General features: G+C 37.8%; 1 protein-coding gene across 5 annotated transcripts in view; it reads left to right on the top strand.

Moving 5' to 3' along the window:
* Positions 1–15416, top strand: part of ZEB2 (zinc finger E-box binding homeobox 2) — a 132463-nt gene that overhangs the window by 114882 nt on the left and 2165 nt on the right. For 3 of the 5 annotated variants that reach the window (XM_065525455.2, XM_074009045.1, XM_005573107.5), the window contains 5 exons: positions 207–395; positions 1097–1311; positions 3923–4031; positions 5306–7275; positions 8979–9159. In XM_065525455.2, the coding sequence (XP_065381527.1) occupies positions 207–395; positions 1097–1311; positions 3923–4031; positions 5306–7275; positions 8979–9159 (2664 nt within the window). Of the gene's footprint in view, positions 1–206; positions 396–1096; positions 1312–3922; positions 4692–5035; positions 7276–8978; positions 9160–15416 lie in introns of all 5 variants that reach the window. The other 2 variants (XM_074009047.1, XM_074009046.1) reach the window with 1 other exon arrangement.

The raw sequence follows: 15416 nt of genomic DNA, 5'->3' as shown, positions 1-15416 counted from the left end.
GGAAAGTGCCCCCCCCCCCACTTCTTGCATATATTACAAGAATAAACATTCAGTCAATAACTGGTCATCTTCAACACTTCTTACAAATAAACTAGGTTTCGTAGTCTATTGCAAGTCAGTATTTCTCACTGGCTAGGATGGAGATGGACTTGGGCTCCTAGGAAGAAGGCCCGGAAAAGACATTTCTTCTCCTTTTATGATTTCAGTGAAGAATGCAAATTGCACATCAGATTTTGAGGAATACTTTGCCAAAAGAAAACTGGAGGAACGCGATGGTCATGCAGTCAGCATCGAGGAGTACCTTCAGCGCAGTGACACAGCCATTATTTACCCAGAAGCCCCTGAGGAGCTGTCTCGCCTTGGCACGCCAGAGGCCAATGGGCAAGAAGAAAATGGTGAGGCTGTAAATCATTTTTAGCCACTACACTGACCTCTGCAGCTGTTACAATTACAAATGCACTACATGCCTGGGTGTTTACCTTAAAATTTGAAGAACAGCTGCAGAGGCATGGAATTTCATGAGCAAAGATTAGAACTGTAATTTTAGGGTATTGTGAAATTTTTTTGTCAGCAAATTTGTGTCATTTGTACATCCAATAAAGAACAAGAACAATTAGAGCCCATTTCTAAGAGATAAAAATATCTAAATGTATTCCTATCTTTCTGAAATATTTTACTTTTGAGGAAAAAAAAAGTTCAGACCGACCCTCCCTCACCTTTTGTTCTTCTCCACGACCGACACCTGAAACGCCCCTTTATGCTGTAAGTTCCTGAGTAATCTGTGGCTACAGGTTTCATAGGAACTGTCAGTCACCTAAAGAGAATTTCCTCATTTATCAGCTGTTTAAGTGCCCCCCCCCCAAAAAAAAAGCTGAAGTAATTAATTAATTTTCGAGCGCAGTGTGAGCTGATTCCTACAAGCCTGCCCTGGGTGTGCAAGGGGACTGGTGTGCGAGGGGCCGGGCGCAATGATGGCACTCTGAGGAGCAGATTGCAGTGATTCCTGTCATACCATCCTGGGCAGTCAGCCCATTAGCTGCCATTGATTTACTGACCTTTTGGCCTGCCTCTCTCTCTCTCTGTCTCTCGGCTACAGACCTGCCACCTGGAACTCCAGATGCTTTTGCCCAACTGCTGACCTGCCCCTACTGCGACCGGGGCTACAAGCGCTTGACATCACTGAAGGAGCACATCAAGTACCGCCACGAGAAGAATGAAGAGAACTTTTCCTGCCCTCTCTGTAGCTACACGTTTGCCTACCGCACCCAGCTCGAGCGGCATATGGTGACGCACAAGCCAGGGACAGATCAGGTGGGGGGATGGTTTTAAGTGATTTCTTTCTATAATAACCCCTTAGAGAAACGATATTGCTTTGATTGGCAATCATTATTAATTTTTCATGGCATTTTGAAGATGCAGATCTTTTAATGGTAATAGCTTTAATTGAGGTCTAAATGATTTTTTGATGGTCTCTTCTAATATGATTTAATAGTCTTATGTTCACGATCGAATGAGTGTGTTAATTTCTAATTTAGAAATTTTATTTGCACTTTAACTTGACTTTAGTTTCATTTTTATGTTCCACAAAAAGTGAATGAAATTGTAGCATTTTAATTATACATTATTAAACATCTCAGCAATTTTAATTCCATTTTTCACCTCGTTTTACTTAGAAATTTTCTTTTCATATAGGATCTAAGTCATAGTAAAAGAAGTGCGTATTTCTTTCATTTTTCATATAACACCTTCAATTACTTAGAGTATTTTTACAAGCTGCTACTAGTTTATGAAATCTAATTAAGTGTTTTAAGGAAAATCAAAAAGACATATATTATCTGTGTGTATATATATGTAATAAATGGGATTAGTACTAAAACATTGGATGTACATTAAAAAGATCCCTTCTTAATATACATATGTGTAGCTAAATGTTAGAATTACTCCCTCTCTTTTTGCTTACTTGTCTCAAAAATAAAAACTCTGTCTTCAACAGTTAAGTATAGCTTCTTAAATCTTTAAAACAACTGAATAGGATTGATTCACAGTGTTCCTTAAATGTTACAGCAAAACTCCTCTGTCCCCCTGGGAGGATTGACTCTGCAAATTGATATTATGATATGTTTGCATGGACAGAAGTGGTGTGCCTTAAGTCACAATAACTGGCCCTACAGATCCGGAATCACTTAATTTAAGTCTTGACACCATGTCTGTTTTTAAAATTATTGAACATGATATTGTATTCAAAATTCTTAGTTTTTCCTTATAACCTTCATTTTCTTTGAATAAGGAAAGTGAGAATAAGCAAACACAGTCAATAATGGTGATAATACTAGATTATGGAATTTTACTATTTTAGGAGAACAGCTCATATAAATTATTCCATTTATGTCTGATTGGGCTTGTCACCTGAATACTTTTCAAAGATGAGTTATAAAAAATATTCTTGCATGGTTGCACTTATGTAACAGTTTATCTCCCCTTGCTTATATGCACAAAAACTCTAGGAAAAAAAAAGTGCCTAGATATTTATCTAGCATAACCGCTTTAAATTTCACATGCAGAAGTGTGATTGTGTTGGCGCATTATGAATGGTAGCTTTGGTGTTGAAAAGTCCCCTCATTTGCTCATGGCATTTACAATTAGTAAATTAAAATGATTGTATCATATTAACAGTGGCACAACTAAAGTTTATAGTAGTCCTCTGAGGGCTGTGGGGGGAGACAAAGCAGCTGTTGCTGTTTGTTTATGCAACTCAGCAACATATGAGCGCTGGTCCCTCAATGGCGCTCGGCGGGCTGGGCTCTGCTTGATCTTTGAAGGTTGCTGCTGTTTGAACAAACCTCCCTGTGTCCCATGTAACACCATCTGTCTCACTAGGAATGTGGGAAGATTCAGCACACCCTAGCAGTTGTCATACCGTTTCTTGCTGTCTTTTTGCAAAAGGCTTTTGTGTCATTGCTGCTAGAAAAAGGCTGACCTCCTACCTTGAGCATCCAGAGTGGATGACTGCATTTTTTTTTTCCAGAATTCTAAGTCACACTGCTTTTTTCCCCTTGTTCAAAAAGGTCAGCTGTGTTTGATTATATCTTTGCTGCTTTTAACTTGTCTTTTCAGCAAACTTTTTTTTCCTTTTTTGTCCCTACTCCCTTGCACACTACTAAAAAGGAAAATGAAAAGTCGTTGAAGTCTTTCCTACTGGCCTGTGATAAAACTGCTCAAGCAGCTATAACCCAAGATGTTGTCTCTTACATTTGATAATGAATCAAATCTGATATGCGACACCTCAGGAAAAACTAGGCTTCTATTTGCTACTAGCACAATGAATAGGATATTTAAACATGCTCATCATGTAATGAAATATTTATAGTCAAGGTTTTTTTGTTTGTGTGTTTTTGGTTTGGGATTGGGTTTTTTTTTTCTTTTTTACATTTTAGATTGCTTCAGTATAAGATATACTTTTATGCTGATACAAAAAAATTGATAGCATTTGTTGTGTGGGGGGTGGTTTTTTTGAGACTATTCAGAATTTTCAGGAAAATATTTTTTTCTTGACAGAATTGTGACATTCTAGCAGAGAATGTTCATATTTTAGAATTTGTAGTAAACACAAAAAACAACAAATATCTTTACAGTTATACTTCCTCGTCCCCGAAGGTTCAAAGAATCATTTTGGAAAAGACACTACAGAAATAATTCTAAAACGAGTGTTGGATGCGCATGTGAAAGCACTTTTTTTTATTTGTTCCAATTTTATTACCAACATTATCGCTTTTATTGCAACTCTGAAAGACTGAGCAGATAAATAAGCATGCACTCAAACCTTTTGGCCTGTCTGAAAAATAGAGGCCTTTTAAAAATATTCATAACAAATTTTCTTTGTTCCTCCTGCACAAAACTGATGTCAGTCTTTCTCCTTTTATAGCACCAAATGCTAACCCAAGGAGCAGGTAATCGCAAGTTCAAATGCACAGAGTGCGGCAAGGCCTTCAAATATAAACACCATCTGAAAGAACACCTGCGAATTCACAGTGGTGAGTAGCAGAGGTGCTGGAGCTCACATTTGCATTTTACTTAATTAGGGGAGTTTTAAAAGATTGTTTAAAATTTACACAGTCCTATTTGTAGCTTTTTGGACCTATCCATTTATTTCATCAACTCTGTGTGCCTGATTTGTCTTCATGAGACTTAGGGTACCACCAGTAGCACTGTCTTATAAAAAGAAGCAGAATGCTTACACATCTTAAAAATTACAAATGCTTTGATTTATTATAAAATCTAGAGGCTCCTTTTTGTCCTTTTAAAACTGCTTCTCCAGAATAAATATTCTTGAACTGAGGAAAGTCAACTGGCAAATTCTGAAGGATATTAATTTTTGAGACCTCACCATGAAAAACAAGGGTGAAGAATTTTGGATAAGAGCTATGTATGATAAATATTCCCTGATTCCTGAGGGGCATGGATCACAGAACAGAATCCTACCACTGAGATTTCCTCTTTATAACCAGTTTGATAGCTCTGCCAAGCATTTTATTATCAAATTGGATGCTATTCAAAGGACTGGTTGGATTGGTAGAATCAATGGAATCTCCACAAAGTTGATTAAGGCCATGGCTACACTTCCCTTTAAATACCGTGACATCTTTATTGTGCTATTGACCACACATTAATCTGACACTCTGTTTAAATACGAGGCTGGGCCGGGCGCGGTGGCTCAAGCCTGTAATCCCAGCACTTTGGGAGGCCGAGACGGGTGGATCACAAGGTCAGGAGATCGAGAACATCCTGGCTAACACAGTGAAACCCCGTCTCTACTAAAAAATACAAAAAACTAGCCGGGCTAGCTGGCGGGCGCCTGTGGTCCCAGCTACTCGGGAGGCTGAGGCAGGAGAATGGCGTGAACCCGGGAGGCGGAGCTTGCAGTGAGCTGAGATCAGGCCACTGCACTCCAGCCTGGGCGACAGAGCGAGACTCCATCTCAAAAAATAAAAATAAAAAAATAAAAAATAAAATAAATAAATAAATAAATAAATACGAGGCTGCCGATGGCAAGACAAGATTTGGGATCTCAGCCGAAAAAGTCATAGATAGCCCTTACCTTCCACTGTGAACATCTTGGATTATGTCCTCCCAGGGTAGATAAAGCCCAGAAACAGTTATGGTTACATAATTCTAATCTAAGTACCTAGAATGTAGAGGTACCCCATTGTGTTCCTTTCATTTGGTTTCACAGATTCTTGTCTTGGTAGACAACTGCAATTGTTACCTAATCAAGGAAATGTAACGTTAATTTTAATTATCATTTTAGGTGAAAAACCTTACGAGTGCCCAAACTGCAAGAAACGTTTCTCCCATTCTGGTTCCTACAGTTCGCACATCAGCAGCAAGAAATGTATTGGTTTAATCTCTGTAAATGGCCGAATGAGAAACAATATCAAGACGGGTTCTTCCCCTAATTCTGTTTCTTCTTCTCCTACTAATTCAGCCATTACCCAGTTAAGAAACAAGTTGGAGAATGGAAAACCACTTAGTATGTCTGAACAGACAGGCTTACTTAAAATTAAAACAGAACCACTAGACTTCAATGACTATAAAGTTCTTATGGCTACACACGGGTTTAGTGGCACTAGTCCCTTTATGAATGGTGGGCTTGGAGCCACCAGCCCTTTAGGAGTTCATCCATCTGCTCAGAGTCCAATGCAGCACTTAGGTGTAGGGATGGAAGCCCCTTTACTTGGATTTCCCACCATGAATAGTAATTTAAGTGAGGTACAAAAGGTTCTACAGATTGTGGACAATACTGTTTCCAGGCAAAAAATGGACTGCAAGGCTGAAGAAATTTCAAAGTTGAAAGGTTATCACATGAAGGATCCATGCTCTCAACCTGAGGAACAAGGAGTTACTTCTCCTAATATTCCGCCTGTCGGTCTTCCGGTGGTGAGTCATAATGGTGCCACTAAAAGTATTATTGACTATACGTTAGAAAAAGTCAATGAAGCCAAAGCTTGCCTCCAGAGCTTGACGACTGACTCAAGGAGACAGATCAGTAATATAAAGAAAGAGAAGCTACGTACTTTAATAGATTTGGTCACCGATGACAAAATGATTGAGAACCACAACATATCCACTCCATTTTCATGCCAGTTCTGTAAAGAAAGTTTTCCTGGCCCCATCCCTTTGCATCAGCATGAACGTTACCTTTGTAAGATGAATGAAGAGATCAAGGCGGTCCTGCAGCCTCATGAAAACATAGTCCCCAACAAAGCCGGAGTTTTTGTTGATAATAAAGCCCTCCTCTTGTCATCTGTACTTTCTGAGAAAGGAATGACAAGCCCCATCAACCCATACAAGGACCACATGTCTGTACTCAAAGCATACTATGCTATGAACATGGAGCCCAACTCCGATGAACTGCTGAAAATTTCCATTGCTGTGGGCCTTCCTCAGGAATTTGTGAAGGAATGGTTTGAGCAACGGAAAGTGTACCAGTACTCAAATTCCAGGTCCCCATCCCTGGAAAGAAGCTCCAAGCCGTTAGCTCCCAACAGTAACCCTCCCACAAAAGACTCTTTATTACCCAGGTCTCCCGTAAAACCTATGGACTCCATAACATCACCATCTATAGCAGAACTCCACAACAGTGTTACGAATTGTGATCCTCCTCTCAGGCTAACCAAACCTTCCCATTTTACCAATATTAAACCAGTTGAAAAATTGGACCACTCCAGGAGTAATACTCCTTCTCCCTTAAATCTTTCCTCCACATCTTCTAAAAACTCCCACAGTAGTTCATACACTCCAAACAGCTTCTCTTCTGAGGAGCTCCAGGCTGAGCCTTTAGACTTGTCATTACCAAAACAAATGAAAGAACCCAAAAGTATTATAGCCACAAAGAACAAAACAAAAGCTAGTAGCATCAGTTTAGACCATAATAGTGTTTCTTCCTCATCTGAAAACTCAGATGAGCCTCTGAACTTGACTTTTATCAAGAAGGAATTTTCAAATTCAAATAATCTGGACAACAAAAGCACTAACCCAGTGTTCGGCATGAACCCATTTAGTGCCAAACCTTTATACACAGCTCTTCCACCTCAAAGCGCATTTCCCCCTGCTACTTTCATGCCACCAGTCCAGACCAGTATTCCTGGGCTACGACCATACCCAGGACTGGATCAGATGAGCTTCCTACCACATATGGCCTACACCTACCCAACTGGAGCAGCTACTTTTGCTGATATGCAGCAAAGGAGAAAGTACCAGCGGAAACAAGGATTTCAGGTAAAGAGACAAATGCTTTTTCTGCTCTGAAGAAAAGAGATGGTAATTATACTGATTATGGGCATGTAGGAAAAAATCTTAGTGAAAAAAACTCAGCAGAAACGGAAGAGTTTGCTTTAACATGAACCTAAAACCGTCAGTGAGCTAGAAAAATGGATGAAACAGTGAATCACTGTACTCTAAGCACATTTGCTTTAAAAACAAAAGGGATAAAGAAGAAATTAATATTTATTTTGAGATTGATTTAGATGGACTCATCTGCTTTTAGAATTACACATTGGTGACAGTATTTGGTAGGACTTACCTAGGTGCTAGAAGTTAAAGTTTATAACTGTCACGTGCTTTTAAAGATGTGCACAGGACAGGTGTGATGACTCATGCCTGTAATCCCAGCACTTTCAGAGGCCAACGAGGGTGGATCACTTGAGGTCAGGAGTTTGAGACCAACCTCGCCCACATGGTAAAACACCATCTGTCCTAAAAATATAAAAATCAGCTGGGTGTAGTGGTGGATGCCTGTAATCCTAGCTACTTGGGAGGCTGAAGCAGAAGAATGACTGGAACCCAGGAGGCTAAGGTTGCGTTGAGCAGAGATCGTGCCACAGCACTCCAGCCTGAGAGACAGAGCAAGACTCTATCTCAAATAAATAAATAAATAAATAAATAAATAAATGTAAAGATGTGCACAACTTGCAATAATACATATACACATTTTAATAGATACTTTTGTTTTACACAGAATGGTTTATTTTGAAGAGTATTTTTTAAAATGTCTTCCATATTTCACATGACCTCTTACCAAATCTTCAAAGTAGTTAATAATTATGCTTTATCAAACAGGAAAGCAGGTATATTTTAACATTATGCAGCATATGATCTTTGTTTGCAAAATAGGAGCATAAGTAGCCGTCCACCTCTGTAACAGCTGTTCCAGTATTCTAATTTACAGTACATCTGCCCTCTTTGTAAATGTATTTAAGCCTATTTAATCTTCTCTAATATTAATTAGTGCAAACATAGTCTAAGAAAACTGAACTGTGGGCTAGCAAATGGAAATGTATGTTATCATGCACGTTTGCACTCCTTTGGATCAAGACAAAATAAATATCAAGAAATTTAATAATTTACTGATCCACATTCATTATTGTTCAATGCTGAAGGCTGTTTTAACATAGAACATTGATAAAAAGTGTTATTAATATTCCCTATTTCAAATTAGAAAATTAAATATAAAAATATAGCTTGAGGCCTTTAGTTGGTAGACATACATTTAAATAGATTGCATAATAATAACATTTTGTACCTAAATATAAAATTCAATTAAAATCGGGTTTCTACAGCTACAGATCATTTCTAGAGTTAAGCACGCTGGAAAATACACAAATTTCAATGTTAAATTTTCATTTACGGGTATTTCTAGGTATAAAGCAAATGAAAGATTTTAGAAAAATTTGTTTCTCTCACCTTCAGAGTTGACCGTTTTCTGTCCTTGAAAAACAAAGAGCTCTACCTTCCAGAGCAGAGAAGTTTATATTTTTGTTGCAGTGTGAGACCTCATATATTGTTCATGGAAAAGGAAATTGTTTAACTAGATCGATTAGTAGCAAGCACTTTTGAGGTTCTCCAAATGTCAGCCTATACAAAGTTGTTTGGTGTGAGCACAAAGAGAAGTCACTGTATTGAACTGTGTGATTCTATCGCAGGGAGAATTGCTTGATGGAGCACAAGACTACATGTCAGGCCTAGATGACATGACAGACTCCGACTCCTGTCTGTCTCGCAAGAAGATCAAGAAGACAGAGAGTGGCATGTATGCATGTGACTTATGTGACAAGACATTCCAGAAAAGCAGTTCCCTTCTGCGACATAAATACGAACACACAGGTATGAGTGACTTTGCCTAGCTGATTAGAGCTTCCCGGCCTGCTGTACATTTCATAATATTTAATGAGCACACTTGTGCAACATAAGATGTAACATATGCTGATACCTTCAACAAGGAAGAAATAATGCTTTTGCCGAGCTCGGGAGGACTTTTTTGTTGCCTGTTTATTGGATCATTCATGTATTTATGAGTGTGCTTGTCTTAATATCTTTCCAGTTATTCTGTAAACCAAATTTGGAAATCATGTCAAAGGGACAGTCAGATGGCCAAGGCAATGAAATGGCTCTACACAATCAGTTATTGAAAATATCTTCAAATTCTTAAGTTTCAAAGCTTAAGATGAACCTAGATATGTAAAAATCTAATAAGAAATTCAGACAGTAATACATTAGTTTCATCATCCAAAACACCAAGAAAGCCATAATTTAGGGGTAATTTTGTTTGTTTGTTTTTTTTAATTAGCCACATTTTGAAAGAACTAAAAGCATTAGTGTCATAAAAGAAAAGTAATAGATCAGATGAGCTACTTGAAACCACCTATATTTGGAAGACTGAAATCAAACTTTCTAAATTTTAATTAGTATATTTCCAAGTCATGCATTACTAATTAGCAGCAATTACAAAGAGTTGACAAGAAAACAACCTAATTCTTCACTATGAGTAGAGAGATAGTGGGTTAATTTTTGAAAAGAAAGATGAAGTACCATAACGTCATTTAATATTACTTCCCACAACCCAAGATCTGCAGCTCTGTGGTCGAGCTCCACTTGTGTTTCCTCCCCGGCTCCATCCCCACCTCCCTGAACAACAGGGTAGCTGAACCTCATCCCCGCGTCTAGCCCATCTCCAACTCTTCTCCACTAGAAATTTGGCATGTTCTATTAGCCCTGGATTGGGGGAAAAAAAGTGTAGGATCTCAATCAAAATATTGGCAAGAGGAAATGAAAAAAATAGGGGAGTATAGGAAAACAACTCATTCTAAACCAGGAAGCCTAGTATCAAACATTTCAATATAGAGGAAAAAAATTAACCGAACACTTTGGGGGGAAAAGCTTTTTTGGGGAAAAGTGATGAAGAGGCACAGAAGAAAAAGAAAGAAGACAGAAAAGGGAATGTGAGCCAGGTGCAGCAGCTCACGCCTGTAATCCCAGCACTTTGAGAGACCGAGGCAGGAAGACTGCTTGAGCCCAAGAGTTTGAGACCAGCCTGCACAACATAGCGACACCTTGAGTCTACAAACTATTTGTTAAAAATTAGCTGGACATGGTGGCTCAAGCCTATAGTCCCAGTTGCTTGGGAGGCTGAGGTAGGAGGATGGCTTGAGCCCAAGAGGTGGAGGCTGCAGTGAGCCGTGATTGTGCCACTGCACTCCAGCCTGAGCAACAGAGTGAGACTCTATCTCAAAAAAAAAAAAAAAGGCGAAGGGAAAGTGAATACTTCCTGTCATATGTTGATTGCCTAGACACGTGGCACTCTTTCCTGTCACTGAAAACTGTCTTTGGGAAGCACTTGTACTCATCATTGGCCATTATTCCTCACTGGGCACGTGCTGGAGGCAGCGCAAGTGACCAGCATCAGCCTGAGCGTGTGGGGAGGGTTTTGTGAAAAGAACAAGGCTGATAAATAAGAGGGTTCTTACTCCAACCAATACAGTTTTCTTTTTCTTTAGCTGTCTGATAGTCATTGTTATTATTTTAAAAGTTTAATGACACCTTAAAGACAACCCAATCTAAATCCAAACAGTTTTTATACTTGTGTTATGTAATTCAATGTTTGAAATATCAAAATTTTCTTTTAGCATAGATATTTTCTTTAGTACTAAGTGCTACTTAAGCATTTACAAAGTAAAGATATTTTCATACCTAAATTTTACTTTAATTTTAATATTTTAATCAACCTCACATATATTTTGTATTCCATTATTCAGCTACAATAGGCACATCATTGAAGGCATCTTTCCCTCTCTGATTGGTTGTATTATATGACCATATGCAAACTCTATGATTTACTACACGGTGAGTGTACAACTTTTATTTTAGTGAGGGTTATCATACACATTGACATCCAGTCAATATATTTACTTCTTATAAATTAGAGAATTTTAACTTTCATAGGTCTGTAGATAGTTGAGAGGCCCAAAAGTTGACAAACACAAATATGCATAATTTATTTGAAAAATAAACTTCAGGCCTGATGTGGTGACTCACGCCTGTAATCCCAGCACTTTTGGAGGCAGAGGCAGGTGGATCACCTGAGAGCAGGAGTTCGAGACCAGCCTGACCAACATGGAGAAACTAAAATACTAAAAATACAAAATTAGCTGGGTGTGGTGGCACATGCCTGTAATCCCAGCTACTCGGGAGGCTGAGACAGGAGAATCGCTTGAACCCAGAAGGTGGAGTTTGCAGTGAGCCAAGATAACGCCACTATACTCCAACTTGGCCAACAGTGTGAGACTCTGTCTCAAAAAAAATAAATAAATAAATAAATAAATAAATAAATAAATAAATAACTTTATTTTTTAAAGTAAAAATAAAATATTCTGCTCCTTCAAGATGTGAGAGCTGCTGCCTGGACACATTGCCTAGCAACAAGATGCTAATCATCAATGGTTTCTCTAAACTTGTGATTAATTATCTTCCTGTTGGCTTTCCAACTTGTCAGGTTTCCAGCGTGTTAACTTTTTGGTCACTTGATCAAACATCTCATGACATTACTACTGTCAGTGTATTAGGTTCTATTCAAATCAAGTTCTTCATGAATTTTCTATCGATGTGATATATGTGGAAATTTAGTCCATGTTCCTATCCCAGTTGAACATGTGGGATAGTTCCTATCCCACTAGCCTTTCATTTGTTTACATTAAGCACTAGTAATATTTTGAGAATGCAGTAAGATGAAAATTTTAAGTGATAATTGTCTTGGGACTGATTGATTCTAAGGTTGGGAAATAAAACTGAATCATCATTTCATTATGCATTGATTATGAATGTGTCCTTGGTAAAGTGTGTTTGTGATATCTGTCTACAATTTTACATATAAAATCGTTTAACTTAAGAAGGAAATCATGAGCTACTTATTCTTGGGACCCAGTGCTTTTTTTTGCCTCAATTTATTTCCTAGGCAGATACCAAAGTCATCATGCTTCATTTTTCTTACCAATGGCTTGTTGCTTGCTTGCTTTTCCTGGGACCTGGGACCGGGACAGAGGAGGGAAACACTATATAGATGTTGACTTCAACAGAATTAATTGTCACAAACAAGGACTGTGAAATTAAAAACTCTGAAACTCCTGTTAGGCACTGTCAAGAACTCGTTTGTATTCTACTAAAATTTAAATCTGACCTTTATTGAGTGCTCTCTCTGTTGAGACGTCATGGTAGGTGCTTTTTAAACCCACCTTATTTAGAAAAGTAATACAAATGTTTCTACTTTTGAGTAGATAAGTCTAAGTTTTAAATAAATTTACCAGTCAATTTTGTTTCTCAGTTATATGGTAATTTTTTTCATACCACAAACCTTTCATTTATTATTAAGTTCAGTTATCATTCTAGCTGTCAGGTGAATCACAAATCCAGATAGTAGAGAAAATATTTACCCTAAGAAAGTTTGATTCACTCAGTATCAATTTGGATGTTCTGAATCTTGGTCATGTGGAAACTTAATTCTAGGACATCTTGATTTGAATCAGGTAAACCAACAAAACAAGTTAAAAAGAGATGAATGTCCAAGTCAGTTACTATTTAAATTGAATTTATTAAATACTTACCACTGAAACTTCTGAAGATCAGTAGACTATTTAATATAAGGTATATGTCAAAACTCTCACCTGCTCCCAGATTCTATCCTTTGTTTGATATCATAACTGAACATTTTATTTTTTTAGATTGTCAATTCATATTGCAGGATTAATATATGCCTATTATAAGCATACTGTTTCTTATCAAATGAGTTCTCTGAAAATTGAATGCCTATAATCAAGGCGTATCTCTAAGACAGACTGCAGTTTAGTGGGCATGCCCGAAGCATTGCTAACAGGCCTGGAAACCTGTAACAGAGAATGCTTGCTCTCTCTCTGACACTGCTCTGTGTTTTGTTGCTTTAGAAAAGAAAGCCATATCAACTGTAATGTTCATTCAAAATTATTCATACAGTCTCTCCCAGAAGTCAGCTAAGTAGTTGACCTTTTTGTGTTCCTGAGCTGATGAGACATTAGTATCCAAAAGAGGTTGTAGGACAGTTTGCCCATGCACGCTGTAGCAACCAGAGCATCAGGAAAATTTTCATCTACAATTTCTCTTCTCTCTATTCAGATTTACTACTTCCATGTACTCTGCTCCTGCTGCATGTGTCCTGCTTAGAACTTGAGAAATTATTGAACATGTATTAATGAATAAGAATAAAATGATCTAACATTACCTGAGTGCCTACTATGTGCAATCCTTGTGCTAAACGCTTTATATAAGTTGTCTTCCTTATTCTTTATGCCCAGTCTGGGAGTTAGGTCCCCAAATGATCTTCCTTTTACCTACCGATCCTGAGAGAAGTTAACATGCCTGAGAATGCACAGCCTGTCATAAACGATGGATGTGAACCCAGATAATCAGATTCATTTAACACTGCACCATCCTGCCCCTATGGATGAACTGCTGCGACTAGAAATATCTTATCCTTTCTCCTGATAGCTTCCTTTCCTTTAAGGTCCAAGTCCACACAAGAGAGACCAAATTCATAACATAATGACATGAAGTTTCCTGGGAGACAAAACCTCTTGTCTTTTTCCCAAATACACTTCTGCTTCCTCTTAAATCAACTTCCCACCACGGTGTCTTTCCAAATTGAAAAGCATGCTATCTTTGCAGACTCTTGGCACTCCATTGGGATTCTCTGTTATCCAGTTTACCTCATTCAAAACATCTTTTCCAAAAGTTAAGGAATAGTTCTTGTGTGGTTTGAATTATACTTGCTTTCTTCAGAGTATCAGCTACCTTGAAGTAGGTTATTAGAATTGTCTTTATTTTCAGTATAAATGGTAGTCACCAACAAATATCTTTCTGATTTCCACTTTTCCAAGTTAAATAACTTCTTTCTACTCTAATATTGTACCTTACTACATTTATCATCACTAAATTTCTAGTGGACATTCCAGTTAAATAAAGACCATTAATGAAATAACATATCGAAGTCTACAGCATTTTTCTGAATAGTGGCATGCCCTGGAGGCATTCAATAATATTATCTAAAAATATATAGTTACTGATTGTTTTTATATCACCATATAACTGAATACCTAAAGTGTGTAGAATGGGTTCCTAAACTTATAACATGACACTTAGCAAGCGAAAATGGGGTTGGATCTGTTGGGTTTTAATTTAATTTGCTGAAATGCAAGTTTGTATTAGGAAATAAAGGACACAAGTTCATATATGTCACAGTGATCCATGGCACTCTACATGACACATTTCTGACTAACTCTGGAGCATCAGGCTGATGATTTTTTTTTTGTCAGTTCTATTTTGGAAATAAACTTTTAAGTATGGCAGCTATGGAAGGTGTTGAAGGCATTCCAGTGCTATTTGTGGCCTGGAATCAACCAGATGTGTTTAGGCTTGGCATTGGCTTTAAGTTCCAAACACTGGTTAGAAACTGCCTGGAATGCCAAAGGAAATACAGCATTCCCTAGCTGAAGAGTATTTTAACACTCAACAAGTGGCTGACATCTTATGGAAAACTTTAGAGGGGAAAACACTATTTGGAATTAGTTCAGCCTCCATGATATGCACCCTTATAATTTGTATTTTCTAATGATTTCTTCTCTGATTTTTATTCTTAGAATCCTATGACTGATAAGACAGTCTTGACATCCTCTTTCCTCTGTTTCTTCCACTCCCTCCTAACTTGGCAGTTTGCTCCCATTTAAGACCTAAAATCCCCTTTCAAAGCAACTATCTCATGATGTAACAAGCAGAGGATATAAATGCCAATGCTAGCGATGATGCCATCTTTATCACTTTTGTACAAGTCTTTGTTTTAAAAATGTAAGGAAGAGAATTACCTGATGAAAATATGTACTAGATCACTAGAAATGTCTTGTCGAATAGAACATTTTTCCAAGTTTTAAGATGAGACAATTAGCAATGGAAAACTTCCTCTCTGAGAATTTTCCTCCAGCAGCTTTCTAAGTTCTTCTTGTTTATTAACTGCATTGCATCAGCAAGCATTAGAAAGCCAAATTGTGGGATGGAAATGCATCTTC

The sequence above is a fragment of the Macaca fascicularis genome, chromosome 12 (genome assembly GCF_037993035.2).
Source record: "Macaca fascicularis isolate 582-1 chromosome 12, T2T-MFA8v1.1".
In the NCBI taxonomy this organism is placed as follows: domain Eukaryota; kingdom Metazoa; phylum Chordata; class Mammalia; order Primates; family Cercopithecidae; genus Macaca; species Macaca fascicularis.
Note: the sequence above shows the minus strand (reverse complement) of the source record. Positions and strands in the feature narration are given on the sequence as shown.